The following is a 26,537-nucleotide window of genomic DNA, read 5'->3' on the forward strand; positions in this document are numbered from 1 at the left end:
TCGCTTGTGAGGAACGGTGTCAAAAGCTTTCTGGAAATCCAGAAATACGGAATCAACCTGAGATCCCCTGTCGATAGCGGCCATTACTTCTTGCGAATAAAGAGCTAGCTGCGTTGCACAAGAACTATGTTTTCTGAAACCATGCTTATTATGTATCAATAGATCGTTCCCTTCGAGGTGATTCATAATGTTTGAATACAGTATATGCTCCATAACCCTACCGCAAACCGACGTCAATGATATAGGTCTGTAGTTCGATGGATTACTCCTACTACCCTTCTTAAACACTGGTGCGAGCTGTGCAATTTTCCAATTTGTAGGTACAGATCTATCGGTGAGCGAGCGGTTGTATATGATTGCTAAGTAGGGAGCTATTGTATCAGCATAATCTGAAAGGAACCTAATCGGTATACAATCTGGACCTGAAGACTTGCCCGTATCAAGTGATTTGAGTTGCTTCGCAACCCCTAAGGTATCTACTTCTAAGAAACTCATACTAGCAGCTGTTCGTGTTTCAAATTCTGGAATATCCCATTCATCTTCCTTAGTGAAGGAATTTCGGAAAACTGCGTTCAATAACACCGCTTTAGTGGCACAGTCGTTGGTAACAGTACCATTGGCACTGCACAGCGAAGGTACTGACTGCGTCTTGCCGCTTGTGTACTTTACTACGACCAGAATTTCTTCGGATTTTCTACCAAATTTCGAGACAATGTTTCGTTGTGGAACCTATTAAAGGCATCTCGCATTGAAGTCCATGCCAAATTTCGCGCGTCTATAAATTTTAGCCAATCTTCGGGATTTTGCGTTCTTCTGAACTTCGCATGCTTTTTCTGTTGCCTCTGCAACAGCGTTCGGACCTGTTTTGTGTACCATGGGGGATCAGTTCCATCTCATACCAATTTATGAGGTATGAATCTCTCAATTGCTGTTGCTACTATATCTTTGAATTTGAGCCACATCTTGTCTATATTTGCATAGCCAGTTCGGAAGGAATGGAGATTGTCTCTTAGGAAGGCTTCTAGTGACACTTAATCTGCTTTTTTAAATAAAATTATTTTGCGTTTGTTTCTGGTGGATTTGGATGAAATGGTATTGAGCCTAGCTACAACGACCTTGTGATCACTAATCCCTGTATCAGTCATGATGCTCTCTATTAGCTCTGGATTGTTTGTGGCTAAGAGGTCAAGTGTGTTTTCACAACCATTTACAATTCGCGTGGGTTCGCGGACTAACTGCTCGAAATAATTTTCGGAGAAAGCATTTAGGACAATCTCGAAAGATGTTTTCTGCCTACCACCGGTTTTGAACAAGTATTTTTGCCAACATATCGAGGGAAGGTTGAAGTCCCCACCAACTATAACCGTATGAGCGGGGAATTTATTTGTTACGAGACTCAAATTTTCTCTGAACTGTTCAGCAACTATATCATCGGAGTCTGGGGGTCGGTAGAAGGAGCCAATTATTAACTTAGTTCGGCTGTTAAATATAACCTCCACCCATATCAATTCACACGGAGTATCTACTTCGACTTCACTACAAGATAAACCACTACTGACAGACACAAACTCTCCTGCACCAATTCTGCCTAATCTATCTTTCCTGAACACCATCTGAGACTTCGTAAAAATTTCTGCAGAACTTATTTCAGGCCTTAGCCAGCTTTCTGTACCTATAACGATTTCAGCTTCTGTGCTTTCTATTAGCACTTGTAGCTCAGGGACTTTCCCAGCACAACTACAACAATTTACAACTACAATTCCAACTGTTCCTCGATCCAAGCCCGTCCTGTATTTGTCATGCACCCTTTGAGATTGCACCCCATCCCATACTTTCCCGAGGCCTTCTAACCTAAAAAACCGCCCAGACTACGCCACACAGCCTCCGCTACCCGTGTAGCTGGCAGCTGAGTGTAGTGAACTCCTGACCTATTCAGCGGAACCCGAAACCCCACCACCCTATGGCGCAAGTCAAGGAATCTGCAGCCAACACGGTTGTAAAACCGTCTGAGCCTCTGATTCAGACCCTCCACCCGGCTCTGCACCAAAGATCCACAGTCGGTTCTGTCAACGATGCTGCAGATGGTGAGCTCTGCCTTCATCTCGTAAGCAAGACTGGCAGCCTTCACCAAATCAGATAGCTGCTGGAATCCAGAGAGAATTTCCTCAGATCCAAAGCAACACACGTCATTAGTGCCGACATGTGCCACCACCTGCAGCTGGCTGCACCCTGTGCTCTTCATGGCATCCGGAAGGACCCTTTCCACATCAGGAATGACTCCACCCGGAATGCACACGGAGTGCACACTGGATTGCTTCCCCTCCTTAGCCGCCATATCCCTAAGGGGCCCCATTACGCGGCTAACATTGGAGCTCCCAACTACCAATAAGCCCACCCTCTGCGATTGCCCGGACCTTTAAGGCGCGTTTACACAAGTGCGCCTTGCGGCTAGTCAGTGTAAGCTGTAACTTACCCCACATCGGAAGCACAGGTGCCCAGTGAAGAGGCAAGCAACCTACACGCATGGCTCTACTTGGATGTGGGACAAGTACAGTCGCAAGGCGACTAGGCGCAAGCTGCACAGCCGTATACTCAGCTTTACGGTGAGTAGCAATTTGTCGTTTTCGTAACTGTTGAAAATACTAACTTTTCATCTGGAACAATTTTTTTGTATGATGTGCATTTTGAGGTATTTAGTTGTGCCAAGTTAAAAAGAAACGCCCTATATAGCGGTTTAGGTTATGAGTAATAGGCTGAAGATGTTGGTCCATGATGGCAGAGATTCTCTCTGTGGAGGCACATTAATTGGACACAATGGGGTATCGTGGGTGCTTGGGTTTTTGGGTTTACTGACTTAAGCAAGCATGTAGATGGTAGGAGGAAAGAGAGAGATTGGTTGGTTGGTTTGGGGAAGGAGACCAGACAGCGTGGTCATCGGTCTCATCGGATTAGGGAAGGATGGGGAAGGAAGTCGGCCGTGCCCTTTCAGAGGAACCATCCCGGCATTTGCCTGGACTGATTTAGGGAAATCACGGAAAACCTAAATCAGGATGGCCGGACGCGGGATTGAACCGTCGTCCTTCCGAATGCGAGTCCAGTGAAAGAGAGAGAGAGAGAGAGAGAGAGAGAGAGAGAGAGAGAGAGAGACTGACTTTAGGGAGAGGGCCTGGGTCAGAGCTAGTTTCAGGAGGGGCTGGAAGTACTACTGGATATTAGGAATGGAGTCATTGTGGCAGGGTTTGTAGATGGATGCACCTGACAGCTGGCAAAGTCCCCTCACTAGATAATTCCAGCAGTTTGTGATCACAGTCATGGAGCGTTTGTCAGCAGGTAGGACTGTACAGTCAGGTTTACAGTTCTTTCTGTGGATATAATGTTGGTTTCCATACTGAAGGATTTGGGGAATGAATATGAGACAAAGTTAGAGGTTAGCAAATTCTGGAAAGTTAGAGGGTGCAACTTGGGGGCAGTGGTGGTGGATCACAGACGGGGGAGTGAACTGAGTCAGGCAGCGTTCAGTATTGGTTTTGGATTGAGAGTGTTTGGTATGATTGGTGGTGAAAAGGTGATTCTACTGTAGGGACGAGAAAAGAGAGGCCTTTAACAAGCCCATCATGATTCAGTTTGGGAGGGGGGGGGGGCAACAGATAAGATCTTTGGAAAGTACGGATACTTCTGTGGAACTGAGGCTTTTAGAGGAAAGTTTCATGACAGTGTTTTGTGTCTGTTTAGGTTCTACATTCTGCATGGTGGTGGGAGTATGTTTCTGAGTGCTGAAGAGTAAGAGTTTCTCTCTGGGAGATGGGATGCAAGAATTTGGGATAGAGGAGTAGAAGAATTTTATACATCGAGGGGAGGTATTGCAAGGAGGTTACGAAACCCACTCTGTTAAACAGAGATTAATGATGCTAGCTAGTTGCCTACCTAGATATCTGCCCAATGAAACACTGCTAATTGAAACTGTGTTCAGTGGAATTAATAAATGCTAATTTTTGGCCCAGCAATGGCATCATAACAAATTTTCACTAATTATGCAAAGGACTGACTAACAATGAAATGAAACTCAAAAGATTAAATAAATCTGAGTTTATTAACAATAATCGATTTTCAGACATTGTCACATAATTCTGTACATACTCCTTGTATGACAAACTTTAATAATAAGATGAAGAAACAAATTTTGAATGAACTGTGGTTGGTAAAGTTTAGGATAGGGAAGTATGAAATGGTAAATTCAGCTTCTTAACTGCAACATTTTAAAATTGTCTATCAAAAGCTGCAACTCAACAACAGCGATTGTTCATCATGCCCAAAACAGAAGTGAAGTTATTATACAACTGTGCCTTCCCCATTGGACAAATCTAAACTAATCATGAAATCACGGGAGGTTACTAAATTCATCGTGACCTATATTGCCACTGCAGCATGTTAATCTCAACATCATTGAAATGTGAATGTGTTGGCTGCAGGTGGTGCCAATGGCTTGCTAAGTGTGCCTGTTCATATGCAGCTGTTGCATTGTTCTCTGATGAGATCTGAACCAGAAGTCTCCCCTTTAAGAATCCTGATTAAATTCTAAAATCAAAATTACTTTATGGGAGTGTTTCAACTGAAAGCAGAATCCGAAGTGTCAGAAGATCGTAGAGTGTGTCAACTCTGCTGAAGTTTTTCATGCCTCAAATAGCAATTACCATTCAGAAAGCTACATTTAGTGTCCCACCAATGAGAAAATTAAGCTGATGTCACTGTACTCCCATCAAAAAAACAGGGAAAATGCAGCCATCCCAACCAAGTTTTGTGGTGCCCCACTTCCCAAAAACTCATGTCTAAAAACCTTCACAATGTTCCAGAAAGTCATAATGACTTATTTTCGGTGCCTCTAGCACGCTATCTTGTGGCATCATAACAAAAAAGCTGGGCTACTTGCCGAACTAGCAGCTCAACTGTGTGACCATTATTTTCAGAGATGGCACCTGTCTTTTACAAAGTTTCCAAGATCTGTATCTCCTGCAGTAAGTACCTCAAAATGCTGCCCAACCTATTTAGGAATCCTCCTCTGACCATGGAAGCATTTTGCAGACATCCAGAGTAGTAGATCTTTCATGTGAGGCTCCTGACTGGTTTCTTTCTCCAGGAAGTGAGTGTCGTACGTACTGTACTCTGTCGATTCACTGTGTAAGCAAGCCCACATCCTTGCACGATGGGCATAGGGCCCAGGGGCAGTCTCCCATACCTGCAGCATTGTGCTTCCCCCACCTCCTAAGATCAGCAGGTGTTAGGACAGTCTCTGTGTTTGAAAGTTCTGTCAGCTTTGGGGTTACCATAGTTCACCGAAGTCATCGTAAACTGTACTGGTACAAATGCAAATGCAAAGTCTTACTACAAATGATGAAATAAAAAGGAAAGAAATGAAATAGCTTACACAGTCTATGTTGCTATATTGCAAATAAAAATGTGTTTATGCAAGCTCCTTGAATTTGATTTAATTGAGATGTTATTAATTTGCATATCAAACTACCTCAGTTTACATTTGAAAATGTAGCTAATTTGCATATTAAAGTATAATGAAAAGTGATGAAGCATACAGTTTCAATGGTTTTCAAGATTTGGGAATTTCCTACATGTCGCTCGCATAGGGATTGTAAGAATAAGATTACAATAATTACAGCACACACAGAGGCGTTCAACAATCATTCTTCCCACATTTCATAAGGAAATGAATGGGAAGAAACCCCAATAAATGGATCAATGCGATGTACCCTTGGTTAGTTGAGGGCATGAGGACTAACAGAATTTGTACAGATAGAGATCACTGTGGGAGGAAGGGGTGCAGCTGGAGTGCCTTGATTCATATCCCTGCAAAACTTTGATGTAAGACCTGTCCCATAATTCCTCCCACTACCACTACCTACTCTAGTCCTGTCACAGCCATCTCCTATCCCATCAAAGGCAGGGCTGCATGTGAAATCACCCATGTTATCTACAACTGGACAACATAGTTGCACAACATGTTGCCCAATATTATGTGCTTTAATTCAATGGCTGCTTCACAGTCTATGTCATCTGGACTCTTCCTATAAAAACCAGCTTTTCTGAAATGTGCAAGTAGGAACTCTCACAACATATCCTTCATTCTCATTCCCCCCGGCCTCATCCTTCCCTAGTACCTGTCCACCTCCCTATCCCCTTCCCTGCTCCCACCTCAGCACTACACTTGACTCCTATCCCACCAATGCACCAACTCGTTTTTTTCCTCTTCTCTGCTTCTCTCCTCAGTCCCCCCCTCCCACCCCTTATCCACAGCACAGCCTCCCGAGTCTGCACCTATCTGCCAATCCTGTCCCCACCATGTCTTTGCAAGTTTCCACAGGCACCACAGTATGACCCCCTGCGCGCGCGCGCGCGCACACATACGCACACTCTGCTACCCCTCCCCATCCTCACGCCAGCCACTTCCTTACCCCCATCAGCCACCCCAGCAGACTGCTGCTCACATCTAATGCACTCACAGTTGGGAACCAGTGCCCAGAGACAGTGGCCATGTGTTTGAAAGTTGTTGAGCTTGTGTGTTTTCTGTTGTGGAAGTAGGGCTTCTTTGTCTGAAAGCTGTAATATTTTAGCAGTCTTTTACATTGTGCCTGTCTGTAACTCAGTGCCTCCTCCATGAGGTGAGTAGCAATATATCCTTTGCTTATTATTATTATTATTATTATATTATTATTATTATTATTATTATTATTACACCCTATACACTGCAGCAAGTCTAAATGATTCTGTTAACTATATCTAAAAACAAAGATGATGTGACTTAGCAAACGAAAGCGCTGGCACGTCGATAGACACACAAACAAACACAAACATAAACACAAAATTCAAGCTTTCGCAACAAACTGTTGCCTCATCAGGAAAGAGGGAAGGACGAAAGGATGTGGGTTTTATGGGAGAGGGTAAGGAATCATTCCAATCCCGGGAGTGGAAAGACTTACCTTAGGGAGAAAAAAGGACGGGTATACACTCGCGCGCACACACACACACACACACATATCCATCCACACATATACAGACACAAGCAGACATATTTAAAGACAAAGAGTTTGGGCAGAGATGTCAGTCGAGGCGGAAGTGCAGAGGCAAAGATGTTGTTGAATGACAGGTGAGGTATGAGTGGCGGCAATGATTCTGTTAACTAATACATAATGGGATCATGTGAGAAATCTAGGAGATATTTTGATTTCTGGATGCAAACCATTTTGATTGTGGAAAAGAGCCTTGAGCAGCCGCTGGTGATGTATCAGTGCAGCAGCAGTGCAGTAGCGAGTCGCATATTTAGCTTTTATATTTGTTTAGTAGTTTGATTCTTAATTTCTTTTCGAGTGTTTGTGCGCTTGCATATTTAATTACATAAAATCCTTGCGTATTCTCATATTTGAGAGGAGTAATATTGCTTATTGATAGCCGTAGAGAATAAATTCGCGGAGGCGTTAGATATTAGCAGTAGGATGGATAGGGTGTGTGGGCACAGGAGGAACTGGCAGCAGTTCGAGAGCAGCTGAGCGTGCTGTTGGCCACGGTCAGCCGCCTTCAGGCTGCTGTCTCGAGGTGCAGCAACGACGGAGGGTCTGGCACGTCGCTTGTGACAGCCCAGGTGTCGCTTGGTGCGTCCACTGACTCAGCCGCCGAGGCACCTTCTAGTGTACCCGGCACGTTGGGGCCGCCCTCACCTCAGGGTGAGTGGCGGACTGCAACGAGTTCGCGTCGCTTGAGGCGGAGGTCCAATGTGGAGGCTGGCTGGCTGGCCTCATCTGTTCATCCTGTCAGTGGGCAGGTGGCCGCTCCTTCGGCAGCTCCCAAGCAGGCACAAGGGGGCAAAGGCTTGCTGGTTATTGGGAGCTCCAACGTTAGGCAGGTGTTGGAGCCCCTTAGGGAAAGAGTGTACAGGGCTGGAAAGAAATCCAACGTGCACTCAGTTTGTCTGCCAGGGGGCCTCATGCAAGATGTGGAGGTGGCCTTGCCTGCGGCTATCGAGCGTACGGGGTGCAGTCGTCTGCAAGTAGTGCTCCCATTGGCACCAATGATGCCTGTCGCTTGGGTTCTGAGGTGATCCTCAGTTCGTACAGGCGGCTGGTGGATTTGGTGAAGACCGCTTGCCTCACAAGTGGGGTACAAGCAGAGCTCTCTATTTGCAGCATTGTTCCCAGAGTGGATTGGGGTCCTTCAGTTTGGAGCTGAGTGGAGGGTCTCAACCAGAGGCTTCGTAGGCTCTGTGATGGTCTTGGCTGCAGATTTCTAGACTTGCGCTATTGGGTGGGGAATTGGACGCCCCTAGATAGGTCAGGGGTGCAATACACAAAGGAAGCAGCTACTCAGATAGCAGAGTGCTTGTGGTGTGGACATGGGGTTTTTTTTTAGGCTAGGCAGTAGTCGGGGTGTCCTGATGAACACTCACCAGTCGACGTGCAGGCAGGGAAATCAGGACGCGCTCAGTGTAAAGACACTTAAGCTATCAAAATATTAGCAGTAAATTTTCAGAGTGTTCGGAATAGAGTTTCTGAATTTACTGCCCTCCAGGAAGCGTGTGGCGCCCAAATTATTCTCGGGGCTGAGACCTGGCTGAACCCTGAGATAGCAAGTTCTGAAATATTTAGTGAGGGTTGGAATGTGTATCGGAAAGACAGATTAGACACCGTAGGAGGTGGTGTCTTCATAGCAGTTGACAAAAATATTGTGTCTACTGAGGTCGAAGTAGAGTGTGATTGTGAAGTTATCTGGACACGTTTAACAGAGCTAGGAGAAATAAAGTTAATTGTGTGGTGTTATTACCGGCCACCAGGTTCCATGACAGTTCTAGAGTCATTCAAAGAGAGTCTACATTCTGTATCGCAGAAGTACCCGGATCATGCTATATTAGTTGGAGGCGACTTCAACCTACCTAGTATAGACTGGGATGTCTATGGATTCATTACAGGTGGTACAAACAAGCCATCATGTGAATTACTTTTGAACACATTATCCGAAAACTATCTTGAACAGCTAAATCGACGGCCAACGCGTAATGGAAATATTTTAGATCTGGTAGCCACGAACAGACCAGACCTCATCGACGGTGTCAGTGTTGAGACAGGGATTAGTGATCATGATATTGTCATTACGACTATGGTTATGAAAGTTAAAAAGTCGGTCAAGAAGGCCAGGAGAGTATTCTTACTAGAAAGAGCAGATAAGCAGTTGTTAGCATCCCACTTAGTAAATGAATCGACTTCATTTACTTCCGGCACGATGGACGTGGAAGAATTATGGGCAAATTTTAAACACATTGTAAATCACGCATTGGGCAAGTATGTGGCGAAAAAGTGGGTTATGGACGGAAAAGACCCACTGTGGTTTAACAGCGCAATTCGTAGAATGCTCAGGAAGCAAAAGCAGTTGCACTCGCGGTACAAGAAAGATCGGGAGAATGAGGACAGGCAAAAGTTAGTAGAGACTCGTGCTGCTGTAAAAAGTGCGATGCGCGCAGCATTCAACCACTTCCACCGTCATACCTTAGCAAAACATCTTGCTGAAAACCCAAGGAAATTCTGGTCTTACGTAAAATCGGTAAGCGGGTCGAAGGCTTCCATCCAGTCACTCACTAATCAGTCTGGCCTGGCAATGGAAGACAGCAAAACGAAAGCTGAAATTTTAAATTTAGCATTTGAGAAATCTTTCACGCAGGAGGATCATACAAACATACCACCGTTTGAGTCTCTTACAGATTCCCGTATGGAGGACATAGTGATAGATATCCCTGGGGTTGTGAAGCAGCTGAACGGGTTGAAAATAAATAAAATCACCAGGTCCTGATGGGATTCCAATTCGGTTTTACAGAGAGTACTCAACTGCATTGACTCCTTACTTAGCTTGCATTTATCTCGAATCTCTTGCCCAACGTAAAGTCCCGAGCGACTTGAAAAAAGCCAGGTGATGCCTGTATATAAGAAGGGTAGAAGGACGGATCCTCATAATTACAGACCAATATCCTTAACATCGGTTTGTTGCAGGATTCTCGAACATATTCTCAGTTTGAATGTAATGAATTTCCTTGAGACAGAGAAGTTGCTGTCCATCCATCAGCACGGCTTTAGAAAGCATCGCTCCTGCGAAATGCAACTCACCCTTTTTTCACATGATGTCTTGAGAACCATGGATTAAGGGTATCAGACGGATGCCATATTCCTTGACTTCCGGAAAGCGTTTGACTCGGTGCCCCACTGCAGACTCCTAACTAAGCTAAGAGCATATGGGAATGGTTCCCAAGTATGTGAGTGGCTCAAAGACTTCTTAAGTAATAGAACCCAGTACGTTGTCCTCAATGGTGAGTGTTCATCGGAGGTGAGGGTATCATCTGGAGTGCCCCAGGGAAGTGTAGTAGGTCCGCTGTTTTCTATCTACATAAGTGATCTTTTGGATAGGGTGGATAGCAATGTGTAACTGTTTGCTGATGATCCTATGGTGTACGGGAAGGTGTCGTCGTTGAGTGACTGTAGGAGGATACAATATGACTTGGACAGGATTTGTGATTGGTGTACGAAAAAGAATCCTGTAATGTTTGAATACTCCATTAGTAGTGTAGCGCTTGACACAGTCACATCGATTAAATATTTGGGCGTAACATGGCAGAGCGATATGAAATGGGACAAGCATGTAATGGCAGTTGTGGGGAAGGCGGATAGTCGTCTTCGGTTTATTGATAGAATTTTGGGAAGATGTGGTTCATCTGTAAAGGAGACTGCTTATAAAACACTAATACAACCTATTCTTGAGTACTGCTCGAGTGTTTGGGATCCCTATCAGGTCGGATCGAGGGAGGACATAGAAGAAATTCGGAGGCGGGCTGCTAGATTTGTTACTGGTAGGTTTGATCATCATGTGAGTGTTACGGAAATGCTTCAGGAACTCGGGTGGAAGTCTCTAGAGGAAAGGAGGCGTTCTTTTCGTGAATCGCTACTGAGGAAGTTTAGATAACCAGCATTTGAGGCTGACTGCAGTACAATTTTACTGCCGCCAACTTACATTTTGCGGAAAGACCACAGAGATAAGATAATAGAGATTAGGGCTCGCACAGAGGCATATAGGCAGTCATTTTTCCCTTGTTCTGTTTGGGAGTGGAACAGGGAGAGAAGATGCTAGTTGTGGTACGAGGTACCCTCCGCCACGCACCGTATGGTGGATTGCGGAGTATGTATGTAGATGTGGATGTAGAACTGAAAATGACTAATGCAAATTCAGCCACGGTAGATTGGATGTCAGTTATTAATTGTATATTGTCTATGGTATGGGTGAAAAGTGAACGCTAAAATAGATTGTTACAACTATGGCAGTTAAACATCTGAGTCAACAATAAAAATCAGGAAACACTTCCAAAACTATTGTAGAAGAAGCACCAAAGTAACTTGCTGCTGAAAAACATTAAAAGTGGTAAGAGAAATTGTAGTGGGAATAGCAGAGAAATTGTGTGCGTGGTAATGAAATAAGAACCAAAGATAATGGCATGGTCTAATTGTGTAAAAATTGTTAGGAGTCTAAACCAGAAGAATCCTAAACAAGAAAAAATTTGAGGAAATATAAGTAAATGTAAATGTCGTGTGGCTAGGGTCTCCCGTCGGTTAGACAGTTCGCCTGGTGCAAGTCCTTCGATTTGACGCCACTTCGGCGACTTGCGCGTCGATGGGGATGAAATGATGATGATTAGGACAACACAACACCCAGTCCCTGAGCGGAGAAAATGTCCGACCCAGCCGGTAATCGAACTCGGGCCCTTAGGATTGACAGTCTGTCGCGCTGACCATTCAGCTACCGGGGGGGCGGACAGGAAATATAAGTGAAACAGAAGAAAGGCTTTCAGCCTACAGACAGGAAAGACAAAGTTAGGAAAACAATGTTACATATTTAACAGAAATTCAAAGATTATAAAAATAATGTAGCTAAATAGAAATAAATGCAATAGTTTCACAAACAAGATAAGTGACAATGAATTCATCACATCAGACTCCTCCAAATGGAGAAATAACACGGAAAAATTTTCAAGTGGAGAAATAAGGAAAAATTAAATGTTTTCCTATTTTACATCGCATTGTACAGAAAGAAGACTATAGTAAAGTTTTTCAGCTAAAGTAATCTGAGCTAATTTAAAGTGTTAACAGCAGAAATGAAATTATAAGTATGTTTGTAGATCAAATTAATCCAGTATTTATACGGTAGGTATACTGAGTTATGATTAAATTCTGGACAGATAATGAAATACTGACAGGGAATAAAGTATCATTACACTGATTAAGAAATGTTTCATCAGATTTTGTACACAGGTTACAAACATATGCACCTCCAGATGCACTTGTTTAGAAAAAGTGTAACTTATAGTTGGTTCAGGGATTCATATTGTGTGAAGAACAGGTAGACTTACAGCATATAAGTCAACCATATATTTACATTTTGCCATGAGAAGGCTCTTAAACAGTAAGGAAACATTATGGTTTTATAAAACACAGGCATAAACAACAAATGTTTAAGACAATGTAATTGGCAAGTTCTACATAAAATGGAAAATTCTGTTAGGAAACTTTCAAAATTAAAAATAACCACTAAGGCTGGCCTCTTCTTACCTTCAGAAGGCATTTGTACTCTTACTGTATTCAGGATAAAAAAAAGAAAAAACAACAAATTCATCATTCAAATTGCTGAAGAGAAATGTTGTCGAAATTGTAACTTCATCCAAAGTAAGAAAATATTCATTATGTTGGCATGTGAGGAATAAACAATGTCCAACAGACACTGGTTATCAGTAGCAAAACCTACATTACTGTAAAAGCAAATTATGTCAACACATAATCCAACAGAATTTGAACAGCTTCAGAAAGTATACTTAAATGCCATTGCTTCTACAGTGTGACTCAGCCACACACACAACATGCAACTTAAAATTTAAGTCAACTACATTTCTTTCTAGCTGCCTTTTAATTGACCAGTCCAACATCTAGTTATATTAGTTAGCTCTGGGAAAAATCAAACATTACACCACAATAATATCCAACTCATAAAGATACATGAAAAAAACTCTTTGCAATTGTAGCCAGGGGTTGTGTACTTTTAACCTCTAGATGTTGCTTTCTTTGCTCTCACCAGTTCCCAAGGAACTAATGTACATCTCTAAAACCTGGAAACAAACCATTACTTCCCATCTGTCTTGTCACAGTGTTGTTCTCTACACATTATCATACAAATTTGAGACTGGTGCAACAGTCAGCACCCTCAGTCTTCAATCAGAACCCATGAAATGATTACACTGGTAAAACTGTGTTTGTGCACTTCTTTGTGTGAATGTTCCAAAGGTAGCATCTTTCAAATGGCTATACATTATGTTATTCTGCATTTCATACTCGGGTACTTCTTTTGCTTTAATTTCGTTGTGCCCTTACTTTTACCCAAGAACACTTCTGTGAATATTTTTCTCCCGAGATGAAAAAAAGTAGCACTAACACATTAGCACAAAGACAGCTGCAACAAATTTTGTGGGGTATTTAGAAACATAAGATAAAAAATAATAATCAAAATATATTGAAACATTTTAGAGTGTTTATTGCACACTATACAGTCAAAAGATAAAAGAAAATACACATATAAACAAATGCAAGTTTAAAATAGTCAGTGAAAACAGAAAAAATATCTGTCAGTGAACATAATTTATAATAATACTACTACTGAAATAGTAGGAAAGGAACCATCTAAATCAAGTTCACAGCCAAAATTACTATCAATTCTTCTGCTGCATGAATTCTTTTGTATGTGTGTTGGTGGGAGGGGGGGGGGGGGGGGGGGGGGTGAGAATCAAGAACCAATCTCCAAAGCACAGCATGCAGCCAAGTTTTATTTGGCAGAATACTGCTCTATGTGCTAATGGAATGTTACGTTTAAGAAATGCTTACTTTGTGTACATCAATAAAAATATCACAGATATTTCTTATTTTCTTTATCACTGATTGCTCATACTGCTCAACTATCAAAATTTTCATAATACAAACACACACAGAGAAACTCCTTACATTTAATCAACTGTAACAATCTGTAGTATAAACAAAAAATTGTTTTTCTTCAAGAAATCATGACTTTTTAGTGGCAGCAAGTATGTCAATTTGGGCTACTTAGCTCTGCATTAATTCTTTCATGCCTACATTAAACCTAGAATTCTGCATACAAAGTTACAAGGGGTGGCAAGCTGTTCCTTGAATGCCTCTTCTCTTTAGCCACAGTAATCAGTCATACAACAGAGTCCAGCCCATAAGAAGGTAAAACCTGGAATCAGTACCCTGTCCAGCCAATGTGCAAATTAACAGCGTTATTAAATTTTACCATTTGGGAGCAAAAATTAAGATAGCCAAATATATGTGGCTATGGGCAACCTATCCAATATGCTACAGGCAAGAACTTATAAGTCTGAATGAAGTACTTGGAACAAATTCTGTTAAAGGCAGACTGCACCTGATCTGTAACCATATCCAGTTGCACCACATCATGTGAAACAACTGCACACTTAACTCATAAGGCACCATCCATAAAGCCTTGACATCTGCATTATACACACAATGCCTGCATGACAAGTAGCCACTGACAAACACTTAACACAGCCCATGAGGAATGATTTAATTAACTTTTTAGCTTATGTGATCATAATTTTTAGATATATTTTCAAATCTGTGTTTTTTGCACAAAAAATGTGTGATGTCCTGTGAGAGGACAGCAGGTCTGATTAAGTTCCAGGCTTCACAGACTTGTAACAAAGACACTTAAAATGTTGAAGCAAACAGTTGGCAATTACACTTGAGATCATACACAGGCTTACAACTGGTTTATATACAGTCAAATATTGACTCATTAGATGAAGATACAGAATGACCACCAACACCAGCAGAAACTTTTGTTGCTACAAAATAATTTTAAGGGGACCATGAATGTAAGTGACATTCTGGAGCTATTTTGAAGCAATGCCATATTTTCTGCTTGACACATTTGTGCAGGACAACTCAGAATGGTACACAGAGACTATACACAGAAGAACGCAGTGATGTTCAGAAATGATTTGATAATAAAACAGACTTTACTTGGAAAAATCACAGGTGCTGCAAGAAAGGTTTAGGATTATGGCCTCTAAAAAGCAGCAATTTACTCTCTGTGGAAGAATTCATATTCATTCCACATAAAGAGTGCCTAAGTAGTGAAAAGAGCTACCTCAAACTCTATAGGGATTTATGTACTTCCTTGTAAGATCAAGACTACAATGAAACTGAGATACACTAATGCCAAAGAGAAGACAAGGCAATCTCCAATGAAATGGTGTATGAGCTACTGGTTGTTGGGATGACAACAGATAGCAGCACTTAATTCTGAGCATTGTCTCAAGCACAGTGGAATTTTTATACAATCCACCACACTGCAGAACTGAACTTTGTAGTCAGCCCAAAATCTCCCATCTTCCATTACTAACTCAACAGATGTTGTTGTTCTATCAGTTGAGAACTAGCAGTCTCTAGGAAAATAATGTGACAGAACAGACTACTCACGATAGCAGAGAGATAGTTGGACTCTACAGCTCCAAGTAAAACCCTGTGAATTCAAGAAGCAGCAAATTGCAGTGACAGTGAAAGTAAGAGACCAATATTTAATATTCACTTCAAATTACAATCCAAGTCTGCTTCTCTCTACTATCCTTGGACAATCCAACAACACATTTCATTGTCAAATGTAAAATTTCATTCAGAATGACTATTTCATTGGAATAAATTCTGTAAATAATTCTTCACAAACAAAATATCATGGCTACATATTACTACAGAGAAGTCTTTTTTGAAATTTAAAACCTTGCATGCTGTTCATAAACTGGTGATATTACCACATTTTGAGCTTTTATGTGCACTCGGTATTCTATTGGTAGTAGCCACTGAGCTTATGAGGAAATAGCTCAGTAAACATTTTGTTTTTAGTTGAACTTTCCATAACAGCATCCAACCGTAGGTAATAAACTGAAACTTCAACTTACTTGTTTGAAGGGTAATATCAGATTGAAAATCAAATACTGAAAGTTGAGAAAATTTCAAGTTTTTAGAACCAAGAGAGCAAGAGGAAGATACTAATAATAATAATAATAATTTAGAGAGGATGTTACCTACAACACTGGGTCATGGAATCACATTATTGGTGTTCATCTATTCAGTGTTTCAAGCAGGCACAATTTTTTTCCCCTCACTTATAAGCTAGATATTCATGGGGGCAAAGCACTAAAATGGGGGACTGGTTACTATTCTAAAAAAGAATTCACGCAGCACAACAGGCAGTTAACATAGTTTTTGATGAAACAAGAAATAAACTTGACACCTGTGTACTTAGTTCAACAGGCAAAATTAATCTGGTAAGAACATATTTCAATACTTTTAAAGTTTAAGTATGTACAAATTAGCTTTAAGTAGGAACCAGAATTTCTCCTGTCATTTTTAGAAGATAGAAGTTCAGTCAGAAACTCAAAGAAAAGCAACACCACATTAGAGCAATAACCATCATCCATACACTAGCTTGTTACTACCACAAATTGCTTATTACATACATTCCATTTGAAGTTGAGATTAAGGCACACAGTACAACGGAATATTCAGGTTTTAACAGTACAAACTGCAGTACATATGAGCGCTGACTCTCCTTACGAGAAACTCTGTGATGGGGCTCAAGTGACTAATAAAAAAATAAAAAAAGCTAACATTTTGGAACATGATCTTTAGATGATTACAGCAGTTTGTAGAGTTCATTTCTGCTCCTCATGGTAGCACATTAAACAGTAAGTTTCAATAGACAGGATACTTTGAATGACTGTCATTCTACACAGCATCATTATCAACTTAAATTACATAATGATTATTCAACATGTATAATTTTTATAACTTTCACTTTAATACTGCACAAAAATATACATTTATTGAATGTAAAATTTGTATCTCACATTATTTCTCACTTGCAATACACTTGTGTAATGTTTCTGATCATTTATATATGGACTGCAAATATTTAGAACTAAAGGTGTTCTATACCGCTGTATCAAACTTCAGTTACACAAACAAAGAAATTATAAAACTGACTGTATGTGGTGTTCAAAATAACATCCATATTTTTAATTAAAAAAAAAAATAAAGGCAGTATCCATATGAATTTCACATACATGAAATTCAGATGCATATAGGAATTAATGCCACAAATTTTTAATAAAAATAATGTTACATACAACTGTTTTCAGTTTCAGACCTATACTAATATGGAACAACTCCGTGATAATTAATATTTTAAGGTATTAATTTTGTTCAAGGCAAAACTAATGGTACAAAAAGTGGAGTGAAGAATAGAGGTAAGTATAAACTGATACCTATACCAAGCAAGCTTGACCCCCAATTTTTCTTCTTAAATAATTATATAATTTGAGCATCATCTCGAAATGTATCTGTGAAATATGTACATGGGAAATAAATACAAAGAAAGGACAACACATCATAAAAGAAATCTTGCATAATGACGGCAGCATAAACAGTCGACTTCTGTATTAATACTTAAAAACTCTGCTATTCAAAGGCAACGATTGCTGAGGGGTAAAACATACCTCCGGGAGGCTAAATACAGGGATCTTGTCTTTTGAGAGTAGATAATACCTGCCAGCTGGCAATAAAATAAATAAAACTGTAGACAGTCAGAATATAAGGGTACATTTCTCATGTCAGGGCAACAGTACATAAACAATCATTAACACAAAAATATCTATTGAAATACTGGCAAGTAATTATTATTTCACCTCGTGAGGAGAGGATGGAAAAAAAAAAAAAAAAAAAAAACGTTTCTTTACAAAGCACACGCTACAGTACTAACCAATGAATCTAAAGCAAGTGACATTATGCTGGTGCTATTAATAACCTTGCCTCCCCTCCCACTATTACTCCCACATGCAGCAAGCATCCCATAATCTGAGAACACTGCAGCCGCAAGTATTACTCTGTCAACTTCTAACTCTGCAAGGCTGTCTTTATCATTTATCTTCACAGATGGCCTTGTCTAGCTTCACTTCATGTGGGTTGCATGGAAAAAGGATGCCGTTATTTGGGTTGATACAGAAGCTTTTAGATTGTGATTTTGTGCCTTTTCACTTGAATAACCAAGTTTGGTATGGGAAATACTATTTACCAGAAGTCTGGGGCAAAATTGGGCATCTTATGACTGGGATATAATACTGATCACAATTTGCCACCTCCTCATTTCCTCCAAAATGAACATAACTTAGATATTTATCAGAATGCATTAAACCAACAGGCATCACAATAAATACACTAACTTAGTCCACAAATGCTGTTCAGATTAATTATTAGCATCAATTTTTCAGCAAAAATTTAACTTCCCTGAATTTGTATGTAGGCCACATTAGACCCGCAGTTTCCAAGATACATTAAAATTATGACTACATCACAGTATTAACAGCAGAGGTGACAAATTTTGAGCCAGTTAAACAATGGCATAAATAACATGGTTTGACATAGGACATAAGAGGAGTTAAACTCATATCACCTATGATTTATCGAATCAACAAATAGCAATTGTGAACATCACCTTTGACATGTAACAAATACTTTGTTGAAGGGCAAAATAGCTCATTTCTTAGCTGCTGACAACAGATGAAGGAAAACATACACCAACAATATTAACAAGTCTCCACATAATTTAAGACAGATGAACACACGATCTTCAGAAATAATAAATTAACACTTATACGCAAGTGACACAAACATTCTCATTTGAGGAGGAAGAGTAGCAACATTTTTAAAACCTACAAGGCTTTTTATGGATGCTTCCAACATTCCTTTGTACAGAATTTGGAGAAAAAATTCATTACTGTCACATTTGGCCATAATAATTTCAATAATCTAAAAGAACAATCATATACTTAACAGAAATGCCACTGAAAGACAGACTAAAACAAGATTTGTTGCTGCTGACATGATGCCTACACCTGCCAGTCTAGCAGCCTGTATGTTGAACTGGTCTTCGGGCTGCAGTATGTCACCATATTTATCAAGAAATTCCAGTATAATGCCATTTGTCCAACCAAACCCAAGCTGTACCTCATACTCTCCACCACCTCCAAAACCTCCAGGGACAGTTGCATCATACTTTTCGAACATTGCTTCTGATGAATTAAAAGCTTTGTAGTTGGAATGTACCCACCTCTCTGTCAACTCTAGTGCCAGTGCTTTCGCCCAGTCATCCCCAGTAGCGTTCAGGCCCATGATCATTATATACTGAAGAGGGGGCCAAGCATTTGGATAGTCCCACTGTTCACCACTGTGCTCCATTGTCGTAGGTATACCACCTTGATTTGTCATAATTTGCGATTTCTCCAAGTATTTCATAATTTTTGCCACACGATCACTAGTCATATCACTTTGATAGTAGCAGCCTGTCCACAATGGTGCCAGATTTGAAGGGTAGAAATAATCTCTCTTGATCTCATTGATTGTGTCGTAATCCAACCAAGCACCAACTTCCTCATGCCATAAAACTTTGGTCACTGCTTCCTTCCACTGTTCAGCAATTTCTTCATACACACTAGACTTTTCTGCGTCATTAACAACATTCATAAAAAAATCAGAAAGTATCTTTGCATTCCAAAATATTATTGAATTTAAGTCTACAGGAATAATGTACCTCACTTTAAGATTTGTAAGATTTCCCTTATTTGTTGCATTCAAAATAAACCATCTAGTTGAAAAATCCCAACCTGATTCAGCAGCAGTTTTTAGCTCTGAATAGAATGCTTCCTTTTCTTCTGCTGTTCTGAATATTTGGGCACTTGTGTAATCCTCTCTGTATGACTCAGGTCGAGGTCCTGAGGACAGATCAAAGTATCTCGCCAATTTATACTGAACACCATCTTTTTCTATTTTGATGGTGTGATTGACCATCCAATGTTGAAACTCTTTCTCCATGGTGACAATATGTTCCTTGACAAAGTCAATATCCTTTGTCTCATCAACATAACTTTTTATCATAGGAATAAGTAGTGGAGGCTGTGAGCGCATAGCATAATATTTTCTGCCACCATTTGGAATAAATCCATAAAGGTCAACAATTGATAATAAATTATGTAACATGCCCTTAACAGTATTATACATCTGTGACACCAAAAGGCCCCTTACAATCCAGTAAGAATCCCAATAGTAGAACTCTCTGAATCGCCCTCCAGGGACAATTACAGGATTTGGCACATATATAATTGAATAATGATCAGGATTATTTTTCACATCAGTTCTTATCTTTCTGCCCAAGAACTTCCACAACAAATTCAATTTTCTAGCCCAGTCACGCAAATCTGGATCATGGATTCTATCAAGAAATGCAGGATGCTCAACCCAATCTTCTGGATCCCACTCCTCAAATTCAGAGCCAGCTGGTTCAAATGTATCATTTAGAAAAACTTCAATATCAAAACGTGTAGGATTTTTCTTTGTTCGATTCATCATTTCATCAAAACGTTGGAGCGTCTCATTTGGAGGATATTTCAATTTCATATCCACAAATGTTTTTGAATCGGAGAAAATTGAGGCCATCTGCACTGTGTGGAGCAATTCTCCATAGCAGTATATGTTGCTATCGCACGTCGGAGGCAGAGTGTCGCTTCCAGAGACGAGTGACATCAAAGCAAGGCACAGAATGACTTCGCTTTCGAGGAACATCTCCGAAACAAACTGAAAAGGAAATAAATAACATCAGTTACAAATGAAGGGACATTCAAAATTGATATAAGTTAACTAATTTACTTTACATAACTAGACTTAACTAGTACTCCACTCTAAACACTTCACAATATGCTAGTGAAATTAATACATATACCAAGACTGCTAGTATTAACTGTGAAACATTTACTTAGCAATCACAGGATATTTTGTTGATCACTGTAATGGATCTGTGCTAGTATATTACAGGTAATGTTTCACATTAGAGACTAACTTTCTTTTTCCTTTTGTTGTAACATTAAGTCTCTTCAAACTTCTCCAAGATGGGATACTGTACAATATACCTCTCAAGATGTCTTAATCAGTTAACAAGCAAGACAATTTCTTTCCCTCCTTCAATTCTTTCAGACAATGCAATTGACTATGTCTTATTTCAAAGGCAGAACTATATTTTTCAAAACTGTTGTTACACTTCCTGTAAAATGTTTGGGAGCAGTTCCTGCAGCCACATCAGCACTGCAATCAGTTAATTTAAATTAACCATCTAAAGAATTTTTTTAGCAACCGTCCAAAGAATTTTTTTAACCCTTTCTTCTCGGACTGAACTAGTACTCACCTTCCAGATGGCTGTGCTATCATAGTGCACAACGCCAATCTTATGGAAGTGTACGAGCCAATTACAGATAGAAGTCTGTATTCTCAGAACCTGTAATTTAACAAAACTTTTTGACACCTCACCTTCAGTTTTAATCTTCTGCCTGGCAGCAACATTTATAGTCTTAGAATCAGAGCCCACTATTAGCTCCTGCTGCTGTTTTTTGCATGGTTTGGTTATGACTTTCCACAGTTCTACTGAGCCACTATTCTGCTTCAAATTACTATGTAGTCAACATACAATTATATACAAATTCATTTTCATTTAATATTTTTGTGTGGTAAAAGCACTCAATTAGTTGAACAATCCTCTATTTCATGAAATACATCTTCCCAATGATTAGGACCGACAGGTATTGTTGGGAGAAGAGTATGGGGTGTGGTTGGGAGCACAGACTAAGATCTAGTCCTAGTTTATGCTAACTGCTCTTTTATACTTTCCTGAAAGCTTACCACACTGGTTTCCACTTCTACTTATTTGTCAGTTTCTCTTTTCCTCAATCATTAATATCTATTGAAAACTAACAAGAAGAGGTTCCTGGTGGTGGAGAAAACATCTATATGGTGATGTAGGTTAAGGTCAGTGGTCTCTCACCCTGCAGCCATTCATCCTGGTGGCCTTCATGTGCAAGTAATTGGAGGGAGGGGGGGGGGGGGGGGCAATTCGGAATTTCACGTGATCCTACATACCTTTAAAAACAGAAACTGGTTGTGTAGCATAACCCTACACCAACAGTTGTGGGTTTAAATCTTGTCTGGTGCTTTGAAATTTTTTAATTTTAAATCTTTATGATCAAAGGATCATTATTTTTATTTGGTTGCTCTTGTTTTCCTTGAGGTGGGTGTTAATGCTTCTTTTTGCAGTTACTATGCACACTTGGCTGCATGTGCAAGGGATTTTACATACTCCTGCTGTGGCAAGCAGTTGGCACAGGTCCTTTGCAATGTTCCAATATATGTGCACCTTCCTTGTTGGTTTACTCACTTCTCTTATCAGTACTCTGCTCAGGTGACTTATGACTGTTTTGCGTAAATGAGAGGGGAAAGTCTCTTTAGTTGGTTCTTTCTAACTAGAAGTGCCAGATATTTTAGGGTGGCATGTCCTACGTATCTTTTCATCAGAGTCACCATTTCTTTTCAAGGCAGGTTTGAAATGATTGAGTTTCTGCTTCAAATATTCTTTTTGCCTGGTGCACCAATGTTTCGATCACTCTTTCCTGTTTGGGATGGTGACTGGAATTTCTGAGAAGGTACTCACATGTATGAGTGGACTTTTTCTAGACTGTTCCCTAAAGTTCCAATGTTTTTTTTTTTCTTCCTTTTTCTCCAAGAGGTCATAATGAAAGTGTCCACAACATGCTGAAACCAATGTGGGGATTTCTTCTCTATCATTTGAAGGGCTGCTTCTCTTAATTTTTCCATATAAAAAATCTCTAAACTGTACTGATGGGTTCCCCATAACCACACTATGAGTTTGCTCATAGAATCTGTAGTCCCACTGAAAGTGTGATAATATCTAAAGAAATTTGAAATATTGTTTGTGAAAATACTTTCCAACTGTGACATTACCTCATTAAGAGGAATCATAGTAAATAGTGGTACAGAATCAAAACTGACCTCACCATTGAATTCACCTTGAGAGCTTCTAATTGTTTGAGAAAATAACCAGAAGCTTTAATACCAATGTCAGCTTTTCCTATAAATGCCTGTAGGAGAGTGGCCAATTGTTTGTTTAGCCTATAGGTCGGATAATCAACAGTGCTAACAATAGATCATAATGGAATACCACGTTTGTCTACATTTAATGATTTAAAGGTTGTTGTTTCAACTAACTACCTAGGGATTACAGTTATGAACACTTTAAATTGGAACCATCACATAGATAATATTTTGGGAAGGTGAACCAAAGACTGTTTTGTTGGCAGGGTATCTGGAAGGTGCAACAAATCTACTAAAGAGACCACTTAGACCACAACTGTCCATCCTCTTCTGCTGCACTGCTTCCCAATATTAGATCCTTACCCGATAAGATTGACAGAAAGTACTGAAGAAGTTCAAATATGGGCAGTTTATTTTGTCTTGTCACAAAATTGGGGGGAGGGGAGAGGGAGTCATGGAGAGTGAAGTAATCATTAAAATAAAGGCATTTTCTGTTGTGGTCTAATGTCAAAATATTTTGTTAACACATACCAACAAACAGAAATCAGAGTTGCACAGAAAGATTTAGATGTCCATGCTATTTGCAATCAGAATAAACACTTGAGTGTTAATTTCAGTACAATGATGTAGACACAATATTCTCCTTTCATATCACCTCTCACTTTTCATTTCTTTTGCTTTTCTTATCTGCATCCTAGAGTAGACAACATTCCATTAGAACTACTGACAGCCTTGGGAGAGCCAGTCCTGACAAAACTCTACAATCTGGTGAGCAAGATATATGAGACAGGCGAAATGCCCTCAGAATTCAAGAAGAATAGAATAATTCCAATCCCAAAGAAAGCAGGTGTTGACAGATGTGAAAATTACCGAACTATCAGTTTAATATTAATAAGTCACAGCTGCAAAATACTGACACAAATTCTTTACAGACGAATGGAAAAACTGATAGAAGCCGACCTCAAGGAAGATCAGTTTGGATTCCGCAGAAATGTTGGAACACGTGAGGCAATACTGACCCTACGACTTATCTTAGAAGAAAGATTAAGGAAAGGCAAACCTACGTTTCTAGCATTTGTAGACTTGGAGAAAGCTTTTGACAATGTTGACTGGAACACTCTCTTTCAAATTCTGAAGGTGGCAGGGGTAAAATACAGGGAGAAAAGGCTATTTACAATTTGTACAAAAAGCAGATGGCAGTTATAAGAGTCGAGGGACATGAAAGGGAAGCAGTGGTTGGGAAGGGAGTGAGACAGGGTTGTAGCCTCTCCCCGATGTTATTCAATCCGTATATTGAGCAAGCAATAAAGGAAACAAAAGTTTGGAGTAGGTATTAAAATCCATGGAGAAGAAATAAAAACTTTGAGGTTCGCCGATGACATTGTAATTCTGTCAGACAGCAAAGGACTTGGAAGAGCAGTTTAACGGAATGGACAGTGTCTTGAAAGGAAGGTATAAGATGAACATCAACAAAAGCAAAATGAAGATAATGGAATGTAGTCGAATTAAGTCGGGTGATGCTGCGGGAATTAGATTAGGAAATGAGACACTTAAAGTAGTAAAGGAGTTCTGCTATTTGGGGAGCAAAATAACTGATGATGGTCGAAGTAGAGAGGATATAAAATGTAGACTGGCAATGGCAAGGAAAGTGTTTCTGAAGAAGAAAAATTTGTTAACATCGAGTATAGATTTAAATGTCAGGAAGTCGTTTCTGAAAGTACTTGTATGGAGTGTAACCATGTATGGAAGTGAAACGTGGACGATAAATAGTTTAGACAGAAAGTGAATAGAAGCTTTCGAAATGTGGTGCTACAGAAGAATGTTGAAGATTCGATGGGTAAATCACGTAACTAATGAGGAGGTACTGTATACAACTGGAGAGAAGAGGAATTTGTGACACAACCTGACTAGAAGAAAAGATCGGACGGTAGCACACATTCTGAGACATCAATGGTTCACCCCTTTAGTACTGGAGGGTAGCATGGAGGGTAAAAATCATTGAGGCAGACCAAAAGATGAATACACTAAGCAGATTCAGAAGGATGTAGGCTGCAGTAGGTACTGGGAGATGAAGCTTGCACAGGATAGAGTAGCACGGAGAGCTGCATCACACCAGTCTCAGGACTGAAGACCACAATAACAACAACATCTTAAATATCTAAATGCTTACTTACTAGTTTCTACATAACAACATTTTTTTCTGTCATGACAGATCTGGCCTCGAGATGACTGCATCCTCTGCACTTGTGCTTTAATAACTCTCATAAATTTCATATGACATTTGCATGTAATCAATTCCTCATTTCACTGCCTGAATATTTTCTTTTATACCGTCCAAAATAATCATTTGTGTTATCTTCAAAGGCTCCATTTCTACTTTTCGCCCAGAAGGAAAAAACAGTTACAAGCTTTTGAGTTGTTACAACCCTGCTCATTTTTCGCAATATTGGTAGCCATACTAAAAATGGTCTTTTAAATACAGTGTACACATTAGCATACTTCTTAACTAATTTCAAATTTTTATTATTGCTGTCATTTGCAGACAATACACTTCAAATAGAGTCATGAGTTTTACCATCATAATTAGTCCTATCTAATTTTCTTTTACTATATTGGTACAGTTTTTAGTATTCATTAATAACAATATTTGTTTCTTTGTGTCTTTCGCATGCTGCCTGTTGCAAGCTTTACTGTACGGTCAACAGAGTCATATTCACCTTCTCTTCAGTTAGTAACTTTTTATACTTCTGAGATTTTAACATTAATAAGAAAAGCAAAATATTGCACAATATGATACTAGAATTAATATCTCACTCTGCAATGGAATGTGCACTATCACTAAACTTCTCACTAGATTAGAACTGTGTGCAGCAATGGAACTAACCCCTGGCTGTGTGGGTACAAGCTTTAAATAATATTTTAGAGTGTGCCTATGTATTGTCCTACTGAAAGAAAAAGCAGCCATGTTACATACAGGAAGTACTGCAATTACTGTGCATCAAATCCTGTATGTGGATGACAACGTACCAGCTGTTTACCCACTAGAATGACCACCAAACTATGCTAACTGAAAACTTTACCACCTTGTTGCTAAATATGCACCACACCAAAATAGCCATGACAGCTGCCCCAACAGTATAATCAATGGGCAAAACATTCCAGCTTAATGATGCATTTCTCAACAGTTGATGTAAAACTGTAAGACACTTGTCATCCCAATGAAAAGAATCAACACAATGAAACTTGTGGATAATGTTTTAGCTCCTCTCCTCCCCCCCCCCCCCCCCCCACACACACACAAAAAAATCAAAATCATTGCCTTCCAAAAGGACACACAAAAGACTAGTAACAAGTGTGTGGATAATGAAAAGTCTTAAACAAGTTAGTAATATTTTATTGTCACACACAGCACAGTTGCGCATAAACCCTGCTGTTTATTCA

The 26,537-nt window shown here is 39.9% G+C and overlaps 1 protein-coding gene across 2 annotated transcripts in view; it reads right to left on the minus strand.

Moving 5' to 3' along the window:
- Positions 1–13,590: 13,590 nt before the first annotated feature.
- Positions 13,591–26,537, minus strand: part of LOC124591810 (trehalase-like) — a 29,335-nt gene continuing 16,388 nt past the window's right edge. For both annotated transcript variants that reach the window (XM_047131773.1, XM_047131772.1), the window contains one exon: positions 13,591–20,795. In XM_047131773.1, coding sequence (XP_046987729.1) covers positions 18,987–20,783 — 1,797 coding nt within the window. In that variant the 5' untranslated portion in view covers positions 20,784–20,795 and the 3' untranslated portion in view covers positions 13,591–18,986. The remainder of the gene's footprint in view (positions 20,796–26,537) is intronic.

This window comes from Schistocerca americana, chromosome 2, assembly GCF_021461395.2.
Source record: "Schistocerca americana isolate TAMUIC-IGC-003095 chromosome 2, iqSchAmer2.1, whole genome shotgun sequence".
NCBI lineage: Eukaryota > Metazoa > Arthropoda > Insecta > Orthoptera > Acrididae > Schistocerca > Schistocerca americana.